The following is a 23,720-nucleotide window of genomic DNA, read 5'->3' as shown; positions in this document are numbered from 1 at the left end:
GTATTCCTCCACATTCTGAGAACAATCAAGATATTCTGGGCTGCATATCTTATTCTTTTCTCATCACATCCGGGAAAGAAATTAGTTTGAAGGCATTACGGAGGGAACTGAATAAATTCATGTAGTACGAATAACATCGGCACAGAAACGTAGTGCTTACAAGGAAACAAAACATGTTAAAGCTCATTTTGACCCCCTGCCGTTCTTGGTGTTAATGATACTAATTTATATTAGAATTTGTAGTTATATGGTTATACTAAGTAGAACAGTCACTTGGTGCTTTGCGAGTCAGAATTTATTTACCGAGAAATTGAAAAAATGACAGATTGTTTATTGGTTTCTTGCTTTCGTACTTGTACACGCGGTGGAAATAGTTATCCTTGTAATTGCATTTCGCAGAATTATATGGCCCATAACCTTCTATTTAGTTCTTTTATTTCTCTTGGTGCTGTTTTGACGTTTCGTTCTGGTCAGTAACAAATATTTTTTCCTCCACTCTTGTTGCTGTCGTATTGTGTGTTACTTTTTGTGTGAATTTGTTATTCGAGGTGGTAAAAGATAGTACACTTTTTTGTGAACGTTATTTGCTTTACGTCCCAATAACTACTATTACGGTCTTCGGAGACGCCGGGGTGTCGGAATTTAGTCCCGCAGGAGTTCTTTTACGTGCCAGTAAATCTACGGACACGAGACTGTCGTATTTGAGCACCTTCAAATACCAGCGGACTAGCACCTTCAAATACCAGCGGACTGAGCCAGGATCGAACCGGCCAAGTTGGGGTTAGAAGGCCAGCGCCTTAACCGTCTGAGCCATTCAGCCCGGCGTATAGGGAATAACGTGTCATGTTTTACGGGGGGAATATACTGTATCTGCATCCGTTCCAGTCTATTTTTATTCATTTATCTTTTCGTAGCGGATACAGTATTGCATTTCAGTACAGACTGAATGCCCCGAGCTCTTTTATAATAATTCAGAAATAGTGGCCTGTTGAGAGATTCCCACGCCTCGGACGGTTTGTGGCATCTGGCGTAAACTCTTTTTGATGTATCTACTGTACAAGTCTGTCACTGCCACTGAGAAGCGAGCGACGGGATGAGGCTTTCGTATAATTACGGATATAATTTTTTTCTTTAGCATATTCCATTGCTTCACGGACGCGTTGTTCTACCTAATATTCGCGGACCACACCAAACTTGATTCAGTTCAGAAATTGACTTTGTGCTTGTTAGATGTTTTATAATGAGAATACAGTTTTGGTTTTTCCGATTATATCAACGAACAAGAGGTCGTGGAATTACCGATTAAGACGAAAAGACGGCTGCCTATCCAATTGAATGAGCTTCAGAAGGCTGACAGAAATACTGGAATTTCCAAATATTAATCTGTCCAGCATCATTATCAGAGCTCATGTTGCACCCGGGAAGGAAGTGTGAAAAATAGTGATAGTCCCGACAATGTAAACGTAACGCAGATCTCCAGGGAGATGAATAATTATTATGTTCCACTAGCCGGCACAGTCCTGTATCTTGGTTCTACTCGGCGCTTCTTCAAATAACGAATACTTCGCAGGAATCATATATTTAAAAAAAATAATTGTCGGCGAGGATGAAATCAAAAAATATCGCGACGTTTATTAGGTTTGTCAAGTTTTTTTTAGCAATATACGCAGATCTTGTTTCTTTAACTGAGTCTCAGCATTTGAAGATATTTTTGTTAAACGGAGAAACTAATTTACTAACTTAAATCGAGTTTCCTTTTTATCTACAATATATTGTGCTAGAGCTGCACTTAACCCTACTGAAGCACAAAAATAAAAAACAAATCCCTTTAGTTTTCAGTGATTATAAGCTTCCAAGCCAGTTTAAAAACCCAGCAAATCGTCTAGAGATATTAAAATTTTACAAATTATGAGTAATAATGGGAATTTGAATTTAACAGTATTTTTGCGCAAGCACATTTTGAGTCATTAATGCAATGTCCAGAACACGCTGGTAGCATTATTATATAAATAAAGGCTTCGCCGGAAGTTCAAAACTTCCTGATTTCGCCAGTGGCATTGCAGTTTTTGTTTATTCCGGATGGTCGGTGCTTTATGACCAGGTCATTTACCTCGTGAGTGACCTCAGTAGTCTACTAGTGGGTGGGTGTGAGTGGTAATAAGCGCGGCGTTCAGACTTAGTGACCTTACTGTGAAGATCGCACATACGATTTGTGATGACCTACTATCTGATAAAATGCCTTCTTTAAAATCGTTGGTCTGAGTAATTTAGACGCTGGCCGTCTGACCTCAAGTTGGCGGGTTCGATTCCTGTTCAAATACGTTAGCCTCGTATCGGTAGACTTTCCGTTACTCGAAAATAAAAGAGAGAGAGAGAAATCTGCAGAACAAATTTCTGGCATCTCAGCGTCTCAAAAAACCGTAACAATAGTGGGACGTAAACCATTATTAATAATTAATTAAAATTGTCATCCAAGTTTAACTCTGGAATGCTCACCAGGGTAGAATGACACCCCAGACGACTCTTTTTGTTCTATGCGCGCCCACACACACAGCTTTACCTGTACTGTCCTCGCAACAATGACTGAACTTCGCAGCAATTACCTTTTTTTTTACAACTTGCTTTATGTCGCACCGACACAGATAGGTCTTATGGCGACGATGGGATAAGAAATGGCTAGGAGTGAGAAGGAAGCGGCCATGGTCTTAATTAAGGAACTGTCCCGGCATTTGTCTGGTGTGAACATCGGAAACTGCGTAAACCATTTGCCGACGGCGGGATTCGAACCCACTATCTCCCGAATGCAAGCTCACAGCTTCGCGACCCTGACCGCACCACCAACTCGCTCGGTTCGAGCAAATCTAGAGGATGGTTGCCCAGTTGTACTTCATCTTAAAGCAGCGACTACCACCACCACCACCACCACCTTCATTGGCAGATTTCATCCGGATATCGGGAGAAAATGTTTCAAAGGAAACCCTCGGCTTTATTCTCATTTGGAGCAGCTGAACTTGTTGGAGTATTTTTCGGTGACAGATGAAAGTGACATGTGGATAAGGAATCCATTTTGCTGTTGGGCTATCAAACCACCCCTCTTATGCTAAGAGAAGAATATTCTTTGGCAGAATTACAGCCGTCATTTCATTAAGATTAGTTTTCACAATGATAAGTAGGTGACTGGGTTATTTCCGCATGTGCTTCTTAGAAGATCATTCCTTCACATTTACTTTAGTGTTGCTTGTTTGTGTGTTACGCCGGATGCTGCAGGCATTCTTTCTTGACGTAGAATTCGTCTGTCGTTTCGTTCCAGTCTTGAGTTCCTTGGTAATAATCTGTGTGTCCCAAAAAAGTGTATGCCAGACTTTCTTCCATAAAAACGAAAAAAACTGACGCGAAGAGAAGAGGTCCAAATATTTAATGGAAGGTTATAGTTGAAAACGAACTTTTGGCTGGTATCTGACCGTGCGGCGTTGAAAGTTTCAGTCCATGTACACGTTCAAGTTTGAGCCCCTAGTGGGTCGTCAAGTACAAAGTACCCTGCATATGAGGTGGAATTTAATACAGGTAAATTCTCGAGTAGCTTTTTCTTGCCCGGTGTGTGTTTTTTGCTCTACGGGGTCTGATACTAAGTGAGATGAATCTTTGTAATGCGTTTTTACGACCGCATGCCCTTCCTGATTCAACCTCATCTGAGGAATCAGTGAGATGAAATGAATGATGTGACATATTTAATGATAGGCAGGGAGTGGGTGAAACTCGGTGTCGGCACATAGCCTACTTCTGCCGAATAGCACCAAGGGGCTGCTCAAGGCTTAATGTCTCCATCCGACGGATGAATCGCCATCAACAGTGTCACTCCATATGCACACTGCGGAGAAGTTTGTAAAGGTAAGCGGTATAAAATACATTGCGTTTGTTTTGTTTCTTGAATCGGTTCTTAAAATAATCGATCGCTAATAGGGGTGTTTTCATTGTTCATTAATGTTCATTAATGTTCTGCTACGTACTAGTCCACGTATGTCTAGGAAGGGGATGGATGCACGCCGATTCTCCAGGTAATCTCTGGCTGTTTTTTTTTTTTTTTCTTTTCAGTTCTAGATCTCAGTGCCAGGCGGCGCTGCATTAATAAACAAGTTCTTGGTCGCAGCGTATAGCGGTGTTTACATTAGCTTGTTACTACCATTGAAAACAGGCGAAAAACTAGGCTAGCTGTGGTCACGCCTCGTGTTAACAATGCAACCCGCATGCGCAGGCGTGAACGTACGCCGCCCACTCGCCACGCCTCTGCCAATCTGGCGTACAAGTGCATTTGATTTTCTTTCGCTTCAACTCGGGAGTATAGAAAGACGTGAGTCAGTTCTGTGTTGAACCTCGTGAGGGAAAGTAATCTGAAGTGTCAAAACGAGATTCGAACAAAGTGTCTCTTAAGTTATCCGAGAACAATGCCGTGAGGTTAATTCAACTGTGTCCAGTTTATTTTATTGATGATGATGATGATGATGATGATGATGATGATGATGCTTGTTGTTGTTTAAAGGGGTGTAAGGTCATCGGCCCTTTAACTTTATTTGTATGATGTTAATTCAGATGACTACAGGCATCTTTATCTACGGACTGCAGCACTATCAGTTGACGGTTCCGGTCACCAACAAGTTGTATTAACATTCAAAAATTTAAGAAACTGTTATTCATAAAAATTGAAGATTGAAGACCGTGACAATTGCGACACGTGAGCCGTTGATGTTTACTTTCCAAACGTGTTCCGAGTTTCTGATCCACCACCTTCTTTTCCTTTTTGCACTTTTTACATTTGTAATTCTTTGCACCAAGTAACAGTTTTAGTTCAATAACTTTATCAACAGTAGGCCTACTGCACATCAGCAACACTCCTTCCATTACGGTGTGGCTAAAACTACTGAACAACTCCAGGTGTGTAATACGTCCAAATCATTCGAGTGTTCATATTGCAAACCTAATTGTAACCGTGAAAAAAGGGGGTGCGAACACGCTACTTTTGAGCTTGGTCACGGCTCTTCATCTCGGCACATTTTCACGGTCCAATATTGAGCCGTGATGCTATGCTAATGTAAATACCGCTTATAGCTGGCTGCGGCTGCTGCCCGGATTCACGTTGTAGCCCGACACGCGCCAAAGAGACAGAGTAGTGGGAGGTCGGTTGACGCCTGGGGAGCGTCGCCGTAAATAGCCGCATTGAAAAAAGAACCTCTAGCGAAACGGATTTTACACATCTAGTGTTGTCATCTTGCCTCGTCAAGCAAACGTTCAATAATCAATGCCTATTCAATGCTCGAGTGTCAGATATGAATTTGCAAATGGTGAACCTAAAGAAATCGTGTCAGACCGATTTTTGTAATCTTCAGATTTATGAGCTGTGTAAAGAAGACAAGATTTGTAGGACCGTTACCTCTGTCCGATTATGATTGAATGTCTTCGGGTTGGTACTGAGCTTGATAATGTGTTGCTGCAGTAGTTGATGTGAATGCACTAAGAATTTCGACAAATATGTTAAGGAAAGGAGAAGTTTTGAACAAACGTGAAAAGAAACAACAAAACAACCTTGTTATAAACTGATTACATGACTTCTAAGTCATCAGAAGGGGGCGGGGGCTATGTTATGTAATACCCCAGGTGCATACAGCCATATCAGCTACAGCATAGCATTATATAACTAACAATCCATTAATTTGTGTTTTCACCATTGGTCAAGTTTTAATTGAGAATACGCTGGCTTGTGTAGGCCCTACTTGGTGTAGGACGCATAATTTCCATCGAGACGATATGATTTCCTCAAAAGTCATTTCCGAAGAAATAATACGTCGTATACTTATTGCTCTAAACTAAAAAGACATGCTTTTGACATTTCAGGTTTTTGCATTTTGGTAAATGACAAATGTCATTGAATAATAGTTCCTCAACCTGTTTTAAATCGTCCTCTGATCAAATGAATCTGTCATACATACAATTGTTTTTCTGTCTGTACTTTTTGAATGTTAACCTGATACATGGTTTTTAAACCGGACAGGATAAATAATAACCTATATCAGATTGTTTAATTGTTGTCTCTGACAGGTTCACCGGAAAACGGATAGAAATATGTTCATGAGTATTTAAGTTTTAGAATAATGACAAGTAGGATATTAGCTATACGCTGTTCATAATTCCGCAGGAGGGAAGCTTCAGAGTGGACATAAAACATATAAATGTATCTCTTATGGTTGGTTTAAGAGGAAATACAACAAAATTTGTTTAGAATGTTATTTACAAACTTTGTTTTCCTATACATTTTTCCTGTACAGTGAAAAATAAGGAAAATATCAGGAGGAGAAGGGGGCCTAAACATAAAACTGCCGGGCTGAATGGCTCAGATGGTTCAGGCGCTGGCTTTCTGAGCCCAAATTAGAAGATTCGATCATGGTTTAGTCCGGTGGTATTTGAAGGTGCTGATATACGTCAGTCCCGTGTCGGGAGATTTAATAGCACGTAAAAGAACTCCCGCGGGACAAAATTCCGGCACCTTGGCCCTCCCGAAAACCGTTAAAGTAGTTATTGGGACATAAAACCAATATTATCTATACTAATATTATAAAGAGGAAAAATTTGTGTGTTTGTAATGGATAGACTCAGAAACTACTGAACCGATTTCAAAAATTACTTCACCTATAGAAAGCTACATTTGGCAGAGGGTAACCTGGGCTGTATTTTATTTTAAAAATAGTTCAAGGGGGGTGGGGCGACGGGGGGAAATATAGATATATAAACATGATAGGCTAATATAGGCGAAATCGAATTTGTCGTACAAGGACGAGACAAAGCTCATTTTAAGCCCCTTGACGCAAAGAACAAAACTCGGTAAGCGCTACGGGCCCGAAAACAATGTTTTAAGGCCCTAAAACCAACCTTTATGGAGATATTGGCACCGCACTACCCCTGCTCTAGGAATCGGATTAAGAAATGAAGTGCCGTAACCATGGCAACGTCAGCTCTAGTATTCTTACAACAGCGAGATTATCTACAGTATATCACGAAAACCTAACATGTTACAGACATGAAAATAGATAATTGGAATCTCCTTTAAAAAGAACACAAATTTTTCTTTTCAGAAAATCCACTTAAGCGGTGAAGTGGGGGGGGGGGTGAAAAGAAGTGAGGAAGGAGTTGAATTCTTTATATGAGGATATTTTCCATTTACTTTGTCCATATAAATGTGTTTGCATTATATTTGTGTACCTACTAAGGAAGGGGCATTGCAAAAGCGAGTAAAATAATGGACAGTAACCTATTTTCGTGTCTAATCCATTGTTTTTGTGTCGCTGAGCTGAATTGTGACACACTGGATACTGTTTAAATCCACGTTCAGCCTCCAACGGGACGGGGACTGAGATGGAGTGAAAAATAAATAGTCTAAAATGACAGAGATTAGTATTGAATCCACAGATTTTGAGTTCGCAAGGCTGACTGGTGACAGTCGTAATGACAGAATCATGTACACAACATCTAGAGCGCGAAAGTTAAATACAGTACATACAGTTATCACTCATTATTTTATGAAAGTATCAAATACTTCCCAAACAATTCGGGCTTCCGCATGGACAAAGTTTTACTCGAAAATGAAATAATCTAATCGAACACATATAAATAACTTTGAAACGACATAATAGATCGTAAAACATCGATCAACATCTCTAAGGAATTCTACAAAAATCACTTCTCACCTAATTAACAAGTAATACAAATCTTCAAGGTAAACATTCAAAAACTATCCGGGCATCGCTGGGTACTACAGCTAGTTATTATTAAAACGAAAAACTATGTGTCCGTGTTATTGTTGGCTTTACAGGAGAATTGGTAATGGCACAGTTTATTTAAAATCTTATTTACAAATGTTTTTGCTTTATACCATTTTCCAATACAGTGGAAAATAAATTATCAGTGGGGGACCTGTGAAAATTTAAGTCCAAGAACCGATAACTGGGTGTATGGAGAGTTGCTACGGAGGTCATTCCAGTGATGTTTAAAGGCTCTGTACAGCTGTCTGTACTTTTTTTTTTCTTTCTTTTTTCTTTTTTTGAAAATTAACCTAATGCTTTTTAATGCCGGAATTTTGTGTTTCGTTTAAAAGGGCAGAAGGGCTGAGGTGAAGACCTGAACACAGAGAACCTAATGCGCGGGGCCTTATTTAACATTTTTACCTCCCCGGGCCATTAACAAAATGCCCAAACCCCCCCCCCCCCAACGGAATTTTCGGTATATGTGAAAATAATCCAAAAGGAAGACAATGGAATGAATAGTCTGTATACAAATTTAAAATAGTCTATGGATTTTAAGAATTCACTCTCAATGAACAGAAGATAATCAAAATGTGTAAAACGCGTTTGTGCCATAACAAAAAGGCATGTTTTCACGCGGAGCTTCTGCGAGAAAATACGCCAGAAATTGCATTGTAGTAACTTGGACTAGACTGGCCAGATACAGTGTTTTATCCCGCCGGAGAAGGGAAAGGGAGTCGCGTCTTCAAAAGGTCACCATCTGGGGAATGTGCCCGTGTCCATTCGTTGGCTGGTTTTCACGCTAGCGTTTCAGCTTGGCCTGGCCACACGCGCGGGGAAACACGCTGCTCTAGTATATGATTGCACTCAAAAGTTACATAGCAGACACCTACAGCGAACTGTGTTTATGAAAATCTTGTGTTATCTTTGAATTAATTCATAGCTTTTAATTACCGTTTTTTTTTGGGGGGGGGGGAGATAGTGGGTTCGAACCCCCACTGTCGGCAGCCCTGGAGATGGTTTTCCTTGATTTCCCCATTTTCACACCAGACAAATGCTGGGGCTGTACCTTAAGAATACGGCTGCTACATTCCCAGTCCTAGCCCTAGCCCTATCGTCGAAAACCTTCGATGTGCTAGTGCGACGTTAAACCAGTAGGAATATACACATTTGCACAAGCTATACTAGTTCAGAATTATCGCATGGTAACGCAGACATGTTAGATATGTTACTCGCTATCTTATTATTGACCTTTCGTTGGACTGAGCTAGAAGAAATGTTTATAAATGCCTGAAATACATTTTAAAACAGTTCAGAGCTTGGTATATGATAGGACTGTATGTAGCAGTGACTCAAAACAGAGACAGATATGATGAATACATCATTGACGAGATGGCTAATTTGTTCGCCACCATACCACTGAGAACTTATTCCTATCAATATGGTATGGGTGCATGTGAAGAACTATAAATAGAAATAAACAATGTCTCATGCATAAAACAAGAAATGAGGAATTTATTTAATTTCGGCTGCATACCAATTCGTGACAATACAAAATTGGGCAAACTGTGGATCACACAAAGAAATCGAAAGTGATCTCTGGAAAGCTGATGAGATTCAAGATTCAAGATGACGACGAACAATTTTTGATGCATTTGTCACGACCCTCATCATCTTTCGATGCTGCGCCAACTGGTTCCGATTCGGTTCAACGTGGACCATCCAAGGGCACGGAGGAATTTATGGAAGGAATAATACCACTACTTGAGCATAGAGGACAGGTAGGTATGCAATGTATTTTAACCATTACTTTTAATATATATTCGTAAAACATTTATTATTATTATTATTATTATTATTATTATTATTAATGCGTGCATTTAAATCGCGCTCTGACGTACCGTCATTCGATCTGTAGGACATGAGGTACAATTATGTGCAACAAACAAATATATCGGAAATTTCGAAGCTTTTCACGAAAACACTCCTGTATAAGAGTTTTGTCACCTCATATGCCTGGCTTTGCGCACACGTGTGTGCTGTAGATCTGGCATCAGAGCACATGCACCATAAATACTCGGTAAGTACCGTAAGATAAGTAAATCGTATAGTGTAGACCGTTTTTGATGTAATCTGATTTAATGCGTTCGTTGTAGAATTCCCAATAGCCCGCTGAAGCCTAAACGGTCTGGCACCGTGGTTAGCCGATTCGAGTCCCGTTGGTCGAAAACATTTTCACCATCAGAATGTTGGCTGGCAGGGCAGGCGAGGTGGTGGTATACAATTTCTAATCACTAGATTGTGTGCCAAAAGCCTGGATTAAATTCCAAACCTCTCCGCAGTGCTCATATGGAGTGAGGGCATATGACTGTCTTGATGGTGATTTGTCTGTCGGATGGAGACGTTAAGCCTTGAGCAGAGTCCTTGGTGCTATTCGACAGGAGTAGGCTATGTGCCGGCATCGGGTTTCACCCTCTCCCTACTATCATATATCACGTCATTCATTTCATTTCGTTAACTCCTCTGATGAGGTTGACGTCAGGAAGGGCATCCGATCATAAAAACCCGCCACGACAGATTCATCTCACCTCATACCCGAGCCCGTAGAGAAACGGGACAGGGGTTAGACAAACGAACGTTGTAGAATTCCCAATAAATTGTCGACTAAAATGTGATCGTACACATGGTAAGTGATGCCCCGTCAACGACTGGTACAACAGCTGGTTATAAATACAGCTCAGCTTGGCATGCGTATTATTATTATTATTATTATTATTATTATTATTATTATTATTATTATTATTATTCTTCTTATTATTATATTTGAATGGTAATACTCGGTACCATGACTTAGAATGGTTTCAGTTTCAGGAAAGTTATTGAAACCCTCGTTCTTCCTTTAAAATTTTAAACCACTTGCCATTGAACGTTAAATTGAGCACTTGAATACGTAGATTGTGTTACAGGAGTTCAATAGGTCTGAACCGCAAAGTCAGGATATTTCTTCGTTTTCAAGAAAGGAGAAATGAGCCTTTTGTTTCAACGCTGCTTGTGGTGGGTGGGAGATAAAAGATGGGGTTACACTGATTTATTGGAGATGGTTTGGACACATGATGAGAATGCCAGGAGAGAGAATACAAGAGAACATTCATGGATACAGAGACTGGAAAGAGCCGTAGGGGACGTCCTAGAATGAGATGGAAGAGCTCTGTTGTGGACTGTATTGCAAATAGAGGAGTCGATAGCAGTAAAGTACTAGAAGAGTAATGGTAGAAAGATCGAGTAAGGTGGAGGGCTTTGGTACACTATCCTACCCAAAGAGAATCTGGAAAAGGGAATGGATGAAGATGATTTTGCAATATATTATGGTAGTGGTTAATGACCTATTTCACGTGTTATTTTAGTTTAAAGATTCCAGTTCGAACTATCTTTTAATTGCTTCTGTATCTGTCGGACGGCCCGTGATCGAGTCACCCCCGCTTCCTTCCCACTCCAATGCCTTTCCTATCCCATCGTCGCCGTAAGATCTGTGTCGGTGTGACGTACAATAAATTGTTTATTTACGCAGCAGCCACGGAAAGTGATCTTTTACCAGGTCGAGTAGAATATTAGTGGCTGTTGTACAATATTTTCATTTCATACTGTGGTGAATTTACTTATTTTAAACTTTAAATGAAGTTAATTAGGGCCTATAAATAATTTTGATTTGTTACGACGCAAATGTCCATGTTTCTTGTTTGTCCATGTTTCTTGTTTTGTTGTTCGCGTCTTGCTTTGAAAGAAATGAGAGATGTGTACATGGGGTTATTTTGTAATCTATATCTATACTAATATTATAAAGAGGAAAAATTTGTTTGTTTGTAACGAATAGGCACAAAAACTACTGAACCGATTTTAAAAATTACTTCACCTATAGAAAGCTACATTGCAAGTGAGTAAAATGGACTGTATTTTATTTTCAAAACAATTCGAGGTGGGGGCACAGGGGGGGGGGTATAAAAATAATAGGCTAATATAGGCAAAATATCGAATTTGTCGTATAAGGACGAGACAAAGCTCAGTTTAATCCTTTTGACGCAAAGAACAAAACTCGGTAAGCCCTACGGGCCCGAAAACCATGTTTTAAGGCTCTAAGACCAACCGTTACGGAGATATTGGCACCACACTACCCCTCCTCTAGGAATCCGATAAAGTAATGAACTGCCGTAACCATGGCAACGTCAGCTCTAGGATTCTACAGCAGCGAAATCATTATCTACAATAAATCACAAAAACCTAACATGTTACAGACATGAAAATTGATATTTGGAATCCCCTTTAAAAATAAAAGAACACAAATATTCGTTTTCAGAAAATCCACTTAAGGGGGAGGGGTGTGAAAAGAAGTGAGGAAGGGGTTAAATTATTTATGTCAGGATACATATATCTCAAAAAATGAATTACAGACTTTAAAATTGGTACATGGAATCTCCTTTAAAAATGAACACACTTTCCTGGAAAAGCCACTTAAGGGGGTGAAAAGAATAAAAAAAGCGGGTGAATTTTTAAAACGAGTATCTTCTTCTTCTATCGCTTTACCCACACATGTGAGATTGCGGGTGCGAACTGCGTAGCACATGTGGATTTAACCCTGTTAACGGCTGGATGCCCTTCCTGACGTCAACCGTATGTGTAGGGATGTAATTTATACTTCTATACTAATATTATAAAGAGGAAAAATTTGTATATTTGTTTGTAACGGATAGACTCGAAAAATACTGAACCGATTTTAAAAATTACTTCACCTATAGAAAGCTACATTGTCAGTGAGTAACATGGGCTGTATTTCATTTTCAAAACAATTCGAGGGGGGGGGGGGCGACGGGGGGAGATATAAAAATATTAAAATAGGCGAATATAGGCGAAATCGAATTTGTCGTACAAGGACGAGACAAAGCTCATTTTAAGGCCCTTGACGCAAAGAACAAAACTCGGTAAACCCTACGGGTCCGTAAACAATGTTTTAAGGCCTTAAAACTAGCCGTTGTGGAGGTGTTGGAACCACACTACCCCTGCTTTAGGAATCGGATAAAGAAACGAACGGCCGTAACCATGGCAGCGTCAGCTCCAGGATTCTACAACAGCTAGATTATGCATGTACGTTTGGGCATAGCTGCCAGCCAAAATTGATACACATATCACTTACTATCTGAAAAAAATAAACTGTTGGGTAAGACGCTCATAGCACTCCTTTGGGCGGGTATGGATAGGGAGTGAAGTATAAAAATAATAGCCCCGGAGATCGCCGTACTACGGCGACCAGCGGTTGCCGACGGGCCTCCGTTTTTACGTACTGGCTTAGGTTGCAGCATTTTGCAGAGTCTGTTACCTATATTTAAACTATTTTCTATCAAATCATGGAGTAGTAGTATCACTGATGTTATTAGTGCCGATATTTTGGTCCACTTTTACGATCATTGTAACCATGAAAACAACCTACTGTATATACTGTACACAATTGTTAAGATGGTGCGCCCATGATTTGAATAAATTTCTCAACATTTATACTCAGATTCATTATATGATGTGCGACATTAGTGACAAGCCCTGAGAATTATAATTCTCGATAATTATAGTAGTTTTTATGCATCGCGTATTTCCTTGATCATTTGTAATAGTTACGAAATGTCGGATCAAACAAATACATTCAGGGCCTGTACTACGACAGCCAGATAAAAGAGCGGCATACATTTATGTGGCAGTTTGGACATTTATCTGGAAGTTCGGTTGGAAACGCGTACTACGACTTTCGTTTATGTGCAGTCTGGGAGAATATTCTCGAGGTTAGCTATGCCGAAGTTGTAGAGGCAGTTAACGCTATATCTGGGACTTCGCTCCTATCGGGGACGCTACTGTAAAGAATCAAGATGGCTACACATCAAGATGAATCTACATCTGCATGATGCTGTACGAAATTAAGTTGTTACAATGTAATCTATGTATATATTTATAAAGTATGTTGTGCTTCCTGTCCAACTATCACAGAATTATTTAAAGATTTCTCAAGCTAGCAAGTTGTTACTGACTATATGAGTTGTACACAAGCAGTTGCCAGCAAGCTTCATGGATAGCTGTGGTCGATAGGGCAACATCGTTTGCTGCTATGCAGTTTTTCGTGGGTTCGAGTCCCAATTGTCTAACATTTTTTTACCTTCTAAATGTTAGTCGGTAGGGTACTATAGGTGATAGTATATTTTCCTAATCATTAAAATGCGTGTCAAAAGCGTGGGTTCTATTCCAAATCTATCCGCGACGCACGTATGGAGTGAAGGTATACACGATGTTGTTCATGGCGATTCGTCCGTCGAATGAGGATATTAAGGAGGTTATATTCCTTCGACTTCATAACAACTTGCTACTAAAGTATTTACGCTAATGTGAGATAAATGCTTGCCAGTTAATATTCTCACATTGTATTGAAAAGAAAGGAACAACTTATTCAATGAGCAAACAATAAATTGAATTAATAATAAAATTAATGATCCTAAGCTGCATCAGTGGCATTAATTACGAATATAAACTTTACTTTCGCCGTAACGCGCATCCTCGTAAATAGTACTAGACAAAAAATGATACATAACCTGAATCTTAACTTTAGTGTCCAGGTTTCATTTTCAGTCTTTATTTTCATGTTTGTGGGTTACTGTAGTCACGTCCTAGTTCGTGAACCATGGGCAACGGCTGAGTGGCCTAGTAAGTGGTCCTGAGAGTCGGGATGCTGTAATAGAAACAGCAAGGGAATGCCTAGGAACAACTGTTGTAAAGATGGGAAAAGACGAACATCTTGGTGGAATGATGAAGCGAGGGCAGCCTGTAAACGTAAAAAGAAGGCTTATCAGAAATGGCTCCAAACAAGGGCCGAGGCAGACAGGGATTGGTACGTAGATGAAAGAAACAGAGCGAAACAAATAGTCGTTAAATCCAAAAAGAAGTCATGGGAAGATTTTGGTAATAACCTTGAAAGGCTAGGTCAAGCAGCAGGGAAACGTTTCTGGACAGTACTAAAGAATCTTAGGAAGGGTGGGAAAAAGGAAATGAACAGTGTTTTGAGTAATTCAGGTGAACTCATAATAGATCCCAGGGAATCACTGGAGAGGTGGAGGGAATATTTTGAACATCTTCTCAATGTAAAAGGAAATTATCATGGTGGTGTTGCAAACAGCCAAGCTCATGGGGAGGAGGAAAATGATGTTGGTGAAATTATGCTTGAGGAAGTAGAAAGGATGGTAAATAAACTCCATTGTTATAAGGCAGCAGGAATAGATGAAATTAGACCTGAAATGGTGAAGTATAGTGGGAAGGCAGGGATGAAATGGCTTCATAGAGTAGTAAAATTAGCGTGGAGTGTTGATAAGGTACCTTCAGATTGGACAAAAGCAGTGATTGCACCTATCTATAAGCAAGGGAACAGGAAGGATTGCAACAACTATCGAGGTATCTCATTGATTAGTATACCAGGCAAAGTATTCACTGGCATCTTGGAAGGGAGGGTGCGATCAGTCGTTGAGAGGAAGTTGGATGAAAATCAGTGTGGTTTCAGACCACAGAGAGGCTGCCAGGATCAGATTTGCAGTATGCGCCAGTTAATTGAAAAATGCTACGAGAGTTATAAGCAGTTGTGTTTGTTTCGTAGATCTAGAGAAAGCATATGACAGGGTACCGAGGGAAAAGATGTTCGCCATACTGGGGGACTATGGAATTAAAGGTAGATTATTAAAATCAATCAAAGGCATTTGTGTTGACAATTGGGCTTCAGTGAGAATTGATGGTAGAATTAGTTCTTGGTTCAGGGTACTTACAGGGGTTAAATAAGGCTGTAATCTTTCACCTTTGCTGTTCGTAGTTTGCATGGATCATCTGCTGAAGGGTATAAAATGGCAGGGAGGACTTCAGTTAGGTGGAAATGTAGTAAGCAGTTTGGACTATGCTGACGACTTGGTCTTAATGGCAGACTGTGCCGAAAGCCTGCAGTCTAATATCTTGCATCTTGAAAATAGGTGCAATGAGTATGGTATGAAAATTAGCCTCTCGAAGACTAAATTGATGTCAGTAGGTAAGAAATTCAACAGAATTGAATGTCAGATTGGTGATACAAAGCTAGAACAGGTCGATAATTTCAAGTATTTAGGTTGTGTGTTCTCCCAGGATGGTAATATAGTAAGCGAGATTGAATCAAGGTGTCGTAAAGCTAATGCAGTGAGCTCGCAGTTACGATCAACAGTATTCTGCAAAAAGGAAGTCAGCCCCCAGACGAAACTATCTTTACATCGGTCTGTTTTCAGACCAACTTTGCTTTACGGGAGCGAAAGCTTGGTGGACTCAGGTTATGTTATTCTTAAGTTAGAAGTAACAGACATGAAAGTAGCAAGAATGATTGCTGGTACAATCAGGTGGGAACAATGGCAGGAGGGTACTCGGAACGAGGACATAAAGGCTAATTTAGGAATGAACTCGATGGATGAAGCTGTACGCATAAACCGGCTTCGGTGGTGGGGTCATGTGAGGCGAATGGAGGAGGATAGGTTACCTAGGAGAATAATGGACTTTGCTATGGAGGGTAAGAGAAGTAGAGGGAGACCAAGACGACGATGGCTAGACTCGGTTTCTAACGATTTAAGGATAAGAAGTATAGAACTAAATGAGGCCACAACACTAGTTGCAAATCGAGGATTGTGGCGACGTTTAGTAAATTCTCAGAGGCTTGCAGACTGAACGCTGAAAGGCATAAGTCTATAATGGTAATATATGTATGTATGTATGTATGTATGTATGTATGTATGTATGTATGTATGTATGTATGTATGTATATTTTCTATAACAGTTTCAGTTTCCTTCGTTTGTGTATATTTCGGTCCTAATTCTGTTTTTGACCTGAACTTCCACATTATAGCTTAATAAGATTCTGATATTGGATTCTAGTAATACGATTTCAAAAGGAATACAGCTAAACAAACGAAAACACCAGGGAACACGCATACCACCGCGCTAAATATCACTATATTTTCAGTAACCTCATTACCAACCCAATAAAAATGTTACATCTTCCGCATTACGATACTGCCGTTAAAATTCGTTGGTAGTACGCAAGTAAATATTTAACTTCAAGGTTGCAAAACTGCAGCCTACGTATCTGGCTGTTTACCTGACAGTCGTAGTACAGGCCCTCAATAATATTTATATTTGTGGTACTATCTAGCGGAAGTATGCTTACACTAAACCTGCAGATTTGTGAAGGGAGCATGTATAACTAGGTGGGAATGAAGGAAAATCATGGTAGCAGAAGATCTTAGAGGTCGATGGTAATTAAGAATTAATATTTAGAGGCCCTCATGAAGAAAAGAAGATGATATTTACACTATAATTCCAAACATGACAAATAATTTCTACGTACTTAAGTAAATACACCAGTGATATAAATATCTAAAGAAGTCAGTCACACCGGTTGTATGAGTAACTAAAGCCAGTTTCTGATAACACGTACGAAGAAAAGGTACTTCTGCTAGTAATACATAAAAATGTTAATGCTATTGAAGCAGCAAACAGTCCACTAAGCTACCAGAGTCGTTAACATGGTCCTCTGTAGTCCTGGTTTAATGAAGTTAATACGAACTTTATCATATACTGACATTTCCGACATCTACTGTAATGGGAACTGATTAACCTATACATCTGTAGTCAGCAACGAGCTAGAAAGAAGACTACTTTCTAGCTCGTTGGTAGTTAGTACGTCATGGCGGTAGATTACTCGAGTTGGGAATGCAGACGCCATTTTGTGTGTGGATGAGTACGGAACCACAGTGGTGCAATCAGGCAGCGAAACAAATCCAACAAGGTTAAGTTAGGTGTTCCTTGATTCATAATCTCTCTGTCTATCCGTGTTTGAAGCGGAGTTCAACCAATCAGAGACGATTTTTAATAAAACAGTGCGAAAGTAATTTTACAGTACGGTAAAGTGTCATTTTTTGTACGGGAAGAAGGCAATAGGGATGTATCACGCAAAACTTGTCCGCTAGACAGCGTAATGGTAATACACGGTATGCGCTTTCCGCTTCTCGATTGTTTTACATGAGTCTTATATGGAGTACTGTATTTCTAAATTTATGATAATCGAAACGAAACAATTACTTTAAATCCATGAAAATGAAATTACCATATTCTGCTGATGTTTTGAAAGAGATGGGAAATAATACAGGTGTAATGACGTTTGCGGATTTAAAAGCGGAATTGAAGGGAAAGGGCAGAAAATTATCCGGAAAGAAACGAGTTGACTGAAATGAAAGGACTGAAAGTAGCAACCTTTTCTTTTAGTGTTTTTGTTAAGATTGAATTGTTTAACTGCAAATAGCCTTTTGAAAACATACGTAATACAATATATATTACGTATCAGGTTAGAGGTGTACATAAAGCACGCTATTGGTAGGACTGCAGTAGCAGAGGCTACATCCAGTAAGTACTGCTCAATAGAATTTCCCTTCAGCGGACGAGTTCAATACCTTGTTTAGGTTATAAGACAGGCATAAATATTTTAAATATGAAATCGATTAATTACAGCGTTTCGTGTTCACGAAGTCTGGAGTTGTTGGTGCACCAGTGTCAAATTATAGGTCTCTCTGTGATTGGGAAAACTATTTTGAAACATTTCTGCTAAATAACATCGGTGCTAATGACAAGAGATTGCTTAGCGGACATTTTCATGTTTTCTTGCTATCAACTTTTAATTTGTTTAAACCTCAAACTAAACATGAGCAATAGCAGCCACGATGGGTAATCCAATGTAAATTAATGTACATTCTTCGCGTATTTCCATTTCGGAGGGGAGTTCTTGCTGTGGCTCACCTGCTGGCTATCAATCCAATGAAGCAAATTTCAAATCTGCCGACTACGAAGTGAAATTCTCTTCAGAAAATTCACTTGGCATTAGGAACATCATCTAGTCTCCGAAGACCACACGCTATTACTATTTTCCCTGGCCATAAACCAAAACTATCCGCACTGGCTTCGTGTAGGTACTTGCGTGATACAGTTTATGATTATGCCTTATAGCTTTATTCTACGTTCGAATGTTTCCGTTTCTGATGCTCTTTCTCCATGCTACCAGAGTACTAATTGTTAGACGGCACAGCCTTGCCAGGATCGCTCAGGAACGTAACTTTTCAAACATTAAGTATTATTTATAATGACTAGAATTCATACATTACTCGCTTGTTGAGTAATCTTAATCTCTGGATATTCAGTTGGCGCTATCAGTGCGGCAATTTGTGGTGTCCTTGAAACAATGCTTGTATGGGGATTTCAAGTAATCGGCTTCGTGACGCACGGTAACAAGTTGGCAGCATTCGCCGAACATATGTTTACATACGTGGCGGCACTGTTAATCTTTTTTTGTTCATTTAAACGGCCAGAAAAGCTCGCTCGCTACGAGCAGCTGGGACTGGTACAAAGCTAGATTACCTGTCGTTGCTGCTGTTGTTCATATTCAGTTTGAGGTTTGAACTGATTACAAGATGATAGCAAAGAGACATGAAAATATGCTTCTGCCGCGCATTCTCTTCTCATAAGCATGGGTGTTATTTTGCAGAACTGTTTCAAACTATTTTCCGCTCGGAACTTTACTCAATTGCGGAATACTTTCCCCGTAAAATTAAATCCTTGGCCGATAATGGTGGCGATTTTTTTTTTTTTTGGGAAAGAGAGATATTTTCTAATTAAGAAAAAACTTTTTCTTCTTTTGAGAAGAATGACCCGTTTTTTTCCCCTCTCTGAAGTCCTTTGTTGTAGTCTTTATAATTAAATGCTATGATGCATCGGAAGGCTGACTTGTGTCCATGTGTCGGAAATGCGTTACATTGTGTGTTGTAAGGTAAGCGTTGAAATGAGGGTCGGGGGTGGGGGGAGGGGGTGGATGCCTTTTACACAAGCTGCTGTTATCATGTTTGGCTAAAACCATGGAAAATCCGCGCTTTTCGTGGCCGGCCTTATCTTGATCGAGATATGAACGGCCTTTGCACTTCCGTTAGCCACCCTTGCAGATTGCAAGCTCACTGCTAGATACACTGTTTTATTGAAACTTAGGATATTCAGCATTTTTCTTCTTGAGTGGTTAAGGTTTAAAGGCATACAAGAAGTCAATATGATTTATTTTTCACAATTGTGTAGTAGGTATGTTTGGGTGTACCAGTTTCTATAACTGAATTTTAGTTGTTGGGTTTGTATCAGTTGGCTTGATTGTGATGTTTTCCATTCTTCTTTCAGAAAATGGTTCTACAGGTTCTGTAGTTCAACCCACAGTTGTGAAAGCAACCAAAGACCGCCGGAAAATAAATCAACGGGTAAGTGAACTTTTCATACTTTGAGAACATAAGAAACAATTTAATTTAATTGCTCTTGTCAGAGAATGTGATTATGTGAGTGTGAAAACTACTGCACCATTGGTGTAGTATCGCACATGTTAAAACTTTAAGCATGCATTCCTTATTTACTGAAGGATAGAAAGACAGTTTGAATCTGAATTGAGAGTTCAGTTTGGGTACCGAACAAATGTAGGAGCACCCATGGCAATACTAAATTTAAATCTGATCTTAGAAAAATGAATAAAATATTGAGTATGGATGTACTGTTCATGGCATTTTTAGAAATGGAAAATGTATTTGACATCGGTATTAGTTACTTATTTATTATTTTTTTTTTTTTTTGCTAGTGGCTTTACGTTGCACCGACACAGATGGGTCTTATGACAACGATGGGATAGGAAGGGGCTAGGAATTGGAAGGATGCGGCCGTGGCCTTAATTAAGGTACAGCCCCAGCATTTGCCTGATGTGAAAATGGGAAACCACGGAAAACCATCTTCAGGGCTGCCGACAGTGGGATTCGAACCCACTATCTCCCGGATGCAAGCTCACAGCTGAGCGCCCCTAACCAATACGGCCAACTTGCCCAGTAGGTCAGTTCTTTGAAATTTTCTAGGTGAGTGGAGATATGTGAAGAAGACTGGAAAAAAAGAACAAGAAAGAAAAATCCCCAGCTGCGATAACAGTCTAAAGATATGAAAGACAATCAGTTGTCCAGAATGGAGTGGAGCTGGATTGCAGTTTTTTCCACCACCTTCCTCCATCCTTTTTATAGAACAGGCAGTAAAGGAAATATGAGAGAAATTTGGATAGCAGCAGTTTAGGGAGATATTGTCATTATGTCTCTTGAGCATAATAGAGTAGTTGCTGAAGGGTTGGGGTAGATAGATAGATAGATAAGAAATGGGTGAGCCCTGTTTTCGCAGAGCTCCACACGTAGGTCTATGAAGACCCTTTGTGCCCCTTGAACAGGTTTGCCTAGTCCAGCCCTAGTGCTCCTATAAAGGATACCAGTGTCCGGATTTTGGCATTCCTGATGTCCTCCAGGCTCACAAAATGTGAGCCCAGGAATCGATGTCTAGTGCTTGCAAAAGCCTCGCACTGACATAACACATGCGCGGAGGTCTCCTCCTCCTTACCGCATCTTCTACACATCGGATCCTGGGTAATTTTCATGATGTGTAGGTGTCTCTGTAAGGTATTGTGGCCTGTTAACAGTCCAACTACCATTCTCATTCTGGTCCTATTCAAATTCATTAGGACCTTTTTATAGCTTTGATTAGGCCCTTTGATAAGTTCACGTGCCTGTCTTGCTATGGTTAACCTCTTCCAAATATCTAGGTGAGACTGGTTTATCCATTGGGATATTGCCAGTCTCACACTTCGGAGTGACACTCCCAGGAAGGGCTCTGGTCCTATGAAGGAACCCATTGAGCCCTGTTTTGCTAGTTTGTCAGCTTCTTCATTTCCACTGATACCTGTGTGCCCAGGAACCCATAATAGGGTAACTGAGCTAAGCTCACACAGCTGATCTAACATCCTTTGGCATTCCCATACCAGTTTTGATGTTGTTTTAACTGCACATAGTGCTTTTAGCGCTGCCTGGCTATCACTACAAATAGTGATATGTCTTCTGTGTCCAGGCATATTCCATATATTTACAGCACAGGCTAGTATTGCGTATACCTCAGCCTGGAAAACAGTAGCATATTTACCCATAGGAAGGGAGAGCCTTGTCTTAGGCCCCCAGACCCCGGTGCCTGTGCCCGTCTCCGTCCGCGAGCCATCTGTGTACCACGTACAGCCCCCAGACTTAAGACGGGCCCCAGCGTCCGCGGCCCACTCCTCCCTTGTGGGTATCACCACTGTAAATTTATAATTCAAATTAAAGCTAGGCTTCATCAGATCCCCGATCATCATTGTCATAGGGCAAGTCTGGTGAAGCCTTGTAAGAATAGAGGCATGACCTCTATTCGGGTTTTTGAAGGACCATCCTCCGAGTGACCAAAGGCGATAGGCACTCATTCCCGCTATTACCTTAACATATAAATGTAATGGGGGAAAACCTAGGATGGCCTCCATTGCACATAATGGTGTAGTATCCAGTGCCCCTGTTATTCCTAGACACGCAAGTCTTTGGACACTGTTTAACTTGGTGCTCACAGTTTTACTCTCTGAGCCTGGCCACCAAACTATAGATGCATAGGTGATCGTGGGCCGTACAATGGAGATATAGAGCCACTGGACCACCTTAGGTCTTAGGCCCCAAGTCTTCCCGACGGCCCTGCGACAGGCCCACATAATCTTGCGAGCCTTATCCACCTTATGATCTATGTGTTTCTTCCAACTCAGTCTTGCCTCAAGGATTACCCCTAGGTACTTAACCGAAGTTGTCTTAACTAATTTTTTCCCAAATAGGAAAGGCTCTGACAGTCCGTCTAGCCTCCTCCTCTTGGTAAATACCACAAGCTCCGTCTTATCGGGATTAACCGACAAGTCTGTCTCGTGGCACCATCTTTCCACCCTACGTAGAGAGCTCTGTACGAGTTCGGAAACCGTACTGGGGAAATTTCCTACCGCCATCAGGCTTATGTCGTCTGCATAGCCTTGGGCGTATATTCCTCCAACATTTAACCTGGTAAGTAGTTCATCCACTACCAGACACCATAATGTTGATGATAATACTCCTCCCTGTGGACACCCCCTGTCTATATTAGCTCTCAACATTACAGCGTTGAGGGTAAACAGAACTTGACGACCCTGCAGTGAGACCATAATCCATTTTATGAGCATGCTGCTCACTCCTCTTCTCTCTAGACTACGTTCTATGGAGCCCAAAGATGTATAGTTAAAGGCCCCTTCTATATCTAGGAATACAACCATGGCAAGTTGTTGTTGATCCAAGGCACTCTCCAGCCTAGAAACCAGCTGGTGCAGTGCCGTCTCAACCGACTTCCCTGGTTGATATGCATGTTGGTGGGAATGCAGGGGAAAGTCTCTTAATACTTTCTCCCTGATATGTTTATCCACCAGTCTTTCCAAAGTCTTAAGTAGAAAAGACGTTAGACTAATGGGTCTATAATCCTTAGGTCTAGTATATGAAGACCTTCCGGGTTTAGGTATAAATACCACCTTCGCCTGACGCCACTAGGAGTACACGTACCCCATAGTGAGACAGGCTCTAAAAATTCTAACCAGGTATGGTATAAGGACCTCTCCCGCCTCCTGAAGAAGCGGCGGGAAGATCCCATCCACACCTGGGCTTTTGTAAGGGGCAAAGGATTCTAATGCCCACTTAACCCTTCTTGGGGTGACAATCTCTGCGGCTTCCCTCCAGCCACTTTTATCGGGTCTGAAGGATCCGCTCGATTCTACCTCACAATTCATGATTACCGAACCTGGAAAATGGGCATCAAGCAGTAAGCTCAGGGTCTCCCCCTCTGTGGATGTGTATCCACCAGAAGGAGTCTCCAGTGAGCCCAGCCTTGCCCTTCTATCCAAGGTTAAAATTTTACGAAGCCTTGCCGCTTCATGTTGACTTTCAA

At 40.6% G+C, this 23,720-nt stretch overlaps 1 protein-coding gene across 3 annotated transcripts in view; it reads left to right on the top strand.

Moving 5' to 3' along the window:
- Positions 1-23,720, top strand: part of larp (La related protein) — a 414,361-nt gene that overhangs the window by 132,219 nt on the left and 258,422 nt on the right. For 2 of the 3 annotated variants that reach the window (XM_067143616.2, XM_067143618.2), the window contains exon 2: positions 20,079-20,155. In XM_067143616.2, the coding sequence (XP_066999717.2) occupies positions 20,079-20,155 (77 nt within the window). Of the gene's footprint in view, positions 1-19,892; positions 19,986-20,078; positions 20,156-23,720 lie in introns of those variants that run through there. The other variant, XM_067143617.2, reaches the window with a different exon arrangement.

The sequence above is a fragment of the Anabrus simplex genome, chromosome 3 (genome assembly GCF_040414725.1).
Source record: "Anabrus simplex isolate iqAnaSimp1 chromosome 3, ASM4041472v1, whole genome shotgun sequence".
In the NCBI taxonomy this organism is placed as follows: domain Eukaryota; kingdom Metazoa; phylum Arthropoda; class Insecta; order Orthoptera; family Tettigoniidae; genus Anabrus; species Anabrus simplex.
This window is presented reverse-complemented; position numbering and strand designations above follow the sequence as displayed.